Source organism: Octopus bimaculoides, chromosome 6, assembly GCF_001194135.2.
Source record: "Octopus bimaculoides isolate UCB-OBI-ISO-001 chromosome 6, ASM119413v2, whole genome shotgun sequence".
In the NCBI taxonomy this organism is placed as follows: domain Eukaryota; kingdom Metazoa; phylum Mollusca; class Cephalopoda; order Octopoda; family Octopodidae; genus Octopus; species Octopus bimaculoides.
In genome coordinates this window covers 9,718,300-9,723,703 of record NC_068986.1, presented here as the reverse complement: position 1 = coordinate 9,723,703, position 5,404 = coordinate 9,718,300, and the positions used below count along the sequence as shown (strand labels likewise).

Sequence of the window (5,404 nt, the reverse complement as noted above, 5' to 3'; positions counted from 1 at the left end):
ATATATATATATATATATATAATAAAGACGAAATTGGGGTGCAGTCCACAATCTTTACGTCCGCCAATTCAGTTGGATTCCAACAATTCAATTACCTAATTAACCTGACAGGCACAATTGTCCGGCATATTTTTGAGCTTCAATTATTTTCAACCCCCTGATCGAGATGGATATCATTGTTCACATTCAAATTTAAGAAGAAAAAAAAGAAAAACCCTCAGTCAACAGTTAATTATTTGGTTTTGCATTTAGTGTGGATCTGGATGAATTGATAAAGAGAAACATATTTTCACGGGAATAGATAAAATAACCATTTTCATTCGTGATCTCCGAATAAAATGACGTCACTTGGGAATTGTAATGTGGAAAATAAAAGCTTTGTGTGTGTGAGTATATGATATAAGTTTGTTTAATAGTTTATGGGCATTAAAGGAACAATGTCGATGCAGCTTATGGCTAATTTAGAAAATTAGCCATGTGTTGATTGCGTTGACAACCAGTCGGCAGTATGGAGCAAGGAGTGAAGGCATGTGCTGTAACAGCGCATCGCTGTTTCTACCAATTTGTTGTTGGTCATTCGCTGCTACTCCTAACAATTAAGACACCTTTGCACCCTTCATGCGACAATCCTCCAACCCATGGGTCTGTTCGGGTGGTCTTTGCTGTTGAGGGTTTTAGGAGGTCAAAGTGCAAATCCCACCTCAATCCCTTTCGGTCGCCCCTATTTTACGACACAGAAGAAACGTTGGGTCTATTTTTAAACATGCCGGTCTCCCAGTGAAGGCTCAGTGGTTAGAGCGTCGAGCTTACGATCGCGAGGTTGTGAGTTCGAATCCCGGACCGGACTGCGTGTTGTGTTCTTGAGCAAGACACTCTATTTCACGTTGCTTCAATTCACTCAGTTGTAGAGTTGAGTTGCGACGTCACAGGTGTCAAGCTGTATCGGCCCCTTTGCCTTTCCCTTGGATAACACCGGTGTGCATGGGCGACTGCTGGTCTTCCATTAACAACCTTGCCCGGACTCGTGCCTCGGAGGGTGACTTTCTAGGTGCAATCCCATGGTCATTCATGACCGAAGGGCGTCTCAGCAGCCGGTCTCCCACGCCACACATCAAAGAAAAATATACTTCCACCAGATGTAATGTTAAGAACCCAAAGTGATCTGGGAAAGTGAGATTTCGGGACCCATGTTATCCGAAGACCCCCCCCTCCCAGAAATTACAGTGAACTGAGGATATCTCGAGGACACGTGTGTTTACATTTTAATGGATATATAAACTTTCAAAATACGTGTTAGGAGATGGGAGCAGACGGTTAAAAGTTGTTGAAAAATAGTCAACATGTTTAAACGACCTGGTTTTATTATTTCAATGATCCGGCGTTACCCACGTACCGGATTAGCGGAACTTTATTGTATTGGTGATGTGTAAAGTTAAAGTTTAGATTTATGGAAGCAACTTGACCAAAGTTTAATGAAGAAAAGGCTGTGAGGTGGGGGTAGTATTTTCACAGATGGAAGGAAGTTGTTTTCCGACAGGGGGACCATGCCAGAATGTTCGATTCCATTGAAGGCACTTAAAGCCGGATTTTCATCCCAAAACAGCGACGAATTTCTTGATGGGGTCCCATAGTTTGTTCACCTAATTTCACTTAGGAGACTTCAGTCGCAGCGACATAAGAGATGTGCCGTGCATTGGAACTGAAACCCGAAACCATGGAGGTGCGAAGCGACACTTAATCACCAGTGTTTTATAGTAAAATGATTAATATTTCTGGAGGGACACAACGCAATTAAAGTGTAGCGAGATTTGGATAACCAGAAAGGTGCCCGGGAAACTTCATGCTAACCCATTTTCTTATAATATCAAAAATAATCTTGTTTCATTTTATTGAATATTGCTTATGGATCGTGGTTTTTCTTTGATTCATTCACGTTTTCAGTTTGTTGTCTGCTGTATATAACACAAAACCTTTCGGGGAAACTTTATTTACTTACCGACCGAAAGCGAGTTCTGAAACTTGAAATTTTTGGTATTCGTTTAAGAGATAAAACTTCTCCAAGAACTGTCAGGAACTTGTAATGATTCATGTTCAATTAATTCCGATTTTAACTCCAGCAATTTTGAATTGGTTTATAAAAGGTTCACTTCTCTTTTCCCTTACCTTCATAACTTGATATTGACACAAGACCTGTCTGTCTATCTTGTCTGAAATGGAATATATTTTGCTTTCCTCTGACAGTTGTATAAAATAAAATCCTAAACATTTCAATAACAAATTTTGCTGAGGTTGTGGGGTTGCTCGTCATCATACAAAAATTTGTTTTATTATTAAAATGTCTTTACAAAATGGTGCAAGCAGTTATTTTGTGTGTGTCCAAGAACTTGAAGCTCCGCACACCATAAAGTATGTTTACATATTTTATAGTAAATGCTGATACCAGTAATATAAACGGGTTGATTAATTTAACTAAACTCTTACAAAATTGAACACAACAAATAATTTGAAGTGCATTGTTTCAGTAAATATTTTTTAAATATGTTTTTGTTGGAATAGTTGTTCTCTTCTCTTCTCGTAGATACTATGACCAACTTGTTGCCATTGAAAACAAGCTACCAATTTCAGAAAACCAGGTATTGTGCCATTTTTTTTCTCTTCTCTTCCTTCGTCTCTGTTTTAACTATGGAACAAAATCAAAGCCCTAAATACAATTGTCTTAATGGGATAAAAATAAATGTACCAGGTGATGAGTTGTGCGTGTCTGTTTAACTATCCATACATCTACACACAAGCTCCATCGCCTAATCACCATCTATTGTGATGAGTGGGTGTGTTACACTACAGACGTCCGACAGCTGAATGGAGATGCTACCACGCTTCGTGCACTGAAATGGGAGGAAAATAAGGATACAACATTAACGTTTTGTTGAAATTATCAACGCGTCATACTATTTCAGAATAATATTATACTGTCTTTGATTTTGTTCCATTCTTTCAGTACTTTTTCATTAATTTAAATAAGTGACGATGGAAAAGGAAACATTATTTTCTTAATTGTATGGAGTTAAGTGACATAAAGATGAAAATAATAGATGGACAACTGTGAAAGTAGAAACAGTGAGAGTGGTGAATAACAAACGACATAGTTTTTCAAATATGTTCTTTTTGAAGTCTGCATCTTTACCATTACTTTTTTTATCTATCTAGATTTAACTCCATCTTCGGGACGGGGGCACAAGTTCAAAAGAAATTAGGCATTTATGAAAACTATAGAAGTTTTTAAAAACAGCAAAAATTTCCAGACAAGTCAATCTTGCTAACACACACACACACACACACACACACGCACACGCACACGCACACGCACACGCACACACACACACACACACACACACACACACACACGATGGAGGTGGAAACAACACAGAAGTAAATCTAAGACCTTTCAATTTAGAAAGAATTTATTAAAATGATTTTAAAATTTTATATAGTAAACAAAATATTACTGGTTTCGATGAATTTTATCTCATATTAATAAAAACTTGAAGTGAAAACAGTATATATATATATATAAGGCTGTATATGGTCAACGACTGACCCTGTCTGAGATATAGTGTCACGAATAATACTTAAATTTATCTACTAATTTATCGCTATCATATTGATAGCAATACTGCTATTAATGCAAATGTATGAAGTGGCGTTCCTTCGTTATTGGTCTAGAGAGTGTCGGTGTGAGGAGACAGCTTCATTTATCCTCTTTTTCAGCCTACTCTCTTTATGTCAGATATGTGTAGGGTGACTGGCGTATACCAATATCGAAAGATTGCCTAGTTTTAGTTAACAGATCTGATTTATTTAAACATGCCATTTTGATCCCACTCTGCCTGATATCGCCCCTGGGTCAGATATTAAATTAACTGTTTTGAAGTGATTTAAATTAAAATCTTCCATCAAACTTGTGTTTTGTCACGGACACCTGCTTAAATATGTTATTTCATGAAATTATTTTCAAAATTATCTGAAACAAACGCTGTCGGTTTCAACAAATATGGTAATGAAAGAGTTAAAAAGGACTCATTTTGTATAATTAGCAACTTAATTATAATTATTGGTCACGTTGGAGGAAATATACTATTTTGAGGAAAATCAAATATTTGATTTTAATCTTTATTCAAGCCTGCGTGTAATTAATTTAAAAGAAAGAAAAATGTTTTTAAATAAAATTTTCCCATAAAAGGTCTTTTGTTTTGAATGATAATATTGTGAGAATTGACAGAAGGCATGTTTAGATAAAATTTGGTGGTTCCACAGTTGGTTGCTGAAATAGCGACACAAGACTTCGGTTCTCTGTCAATACCCCCCCCCCCAACTAATAGCAGGCCTGTATTACAAAACAACTATCCTAGATTTTATACTCTTCTACTAAACGCATTTTGGTTTCACATTTTGTATGTTTATTCTTTTTTAGCGAGTCTTATTTCTCTTCATTAGCTGTCTACATTATATCTAATAACAGCACTATTTATGATAATTTATTTCTAATGTAAACAATATTAATAACACATTTCCTTCTCATTCGTCACAATTTAACCTTGTTTTCAAACGTTTCAATAGTTTAAGCAAAGTGAAATTAAAATATCATAGCTTCTATTTCTGAATATATATAAAGCCTTTCGATATTTTCTTCACAACAATTCGTTATCGAAAAGGCTGCCACAGTTTTATAGTCTTTCTATACATCCAGATATTAAACCGTGTTGAGATTATAAATTACATTAACCCTGTTCAGTTTATTTTTTAAAATGGCATCGTATAGAGCAGTGTGTGTGAGTAAGTAGACATAATGTTTAGTAATGGCACCATCAGAAGATGGAGTGAAAAGTAGGCCTCCTGGGTCAGCTGGAAATTGTGCGGTGTTTTGTTTATGGCAATTGATAGTTGTAGTGGGAGGAGGGGGCAATTTGTGTGTGTGTGTGTAATTGAAGTGTGTATATAACAATTTCTTGTGTGTATATATGATATTGGCGATATTTATAGTTGAAGTGTGCTTATAGCATTTCCTGTCAAATCTGTGTGTAACTTGTGTGTAGTGGTGGTGATAATGGGGGTTTAGTTGTAAAAAAAAAAAAAAATCAGTCGTTAGCATTCCTGGCAGAATATTTTGAAATTTTATTGAATATTTTGGCTTCAAAAAATGAAAGGGTTATTTCTTCATGTCATTTGCCATTTTGACGTGTGTGTTTATATCGTATTGTAACATTTATAAAGAATACTAAAAATAGAATGTACTCTGTGCTAACATTATCCGATGTAGAACTCAATACATTACATGGGCAATGTTTCGATGGTAGTCTCAGTCTTCGGCAATTTCCGTAAAGAATTTTATTTTTATTTTTATTTT

At 35.8% G+C, this 5,404-nt stretch overlaps 1 protein-coding gene across 1 annotated transcript in view; it reads left to right on the top strand.

The window, feature by feature from the left end:
• The window catches only part of LOC106873542 (programmed cell death 6-interacting protein), a gene marked incomplete at its 3' end in the record, with an annotated part of 75,817 nt that overhangs the window by 54,861 nt on the left and 15,552 nt on the right, over positions 1 to 5,404 (top strand). Inside the window, exon 2 of the mRNA XM_052968412.1 lies at positions 2,544 to 2,633. Coding sequence (XP_052824372.1) covers positions 2,544 to 2,633 — 90 coding nt within the window. The remainder of the gene's footprint in view (positions 1 to 2,543; positions 2,634 to 5,404) is intronic.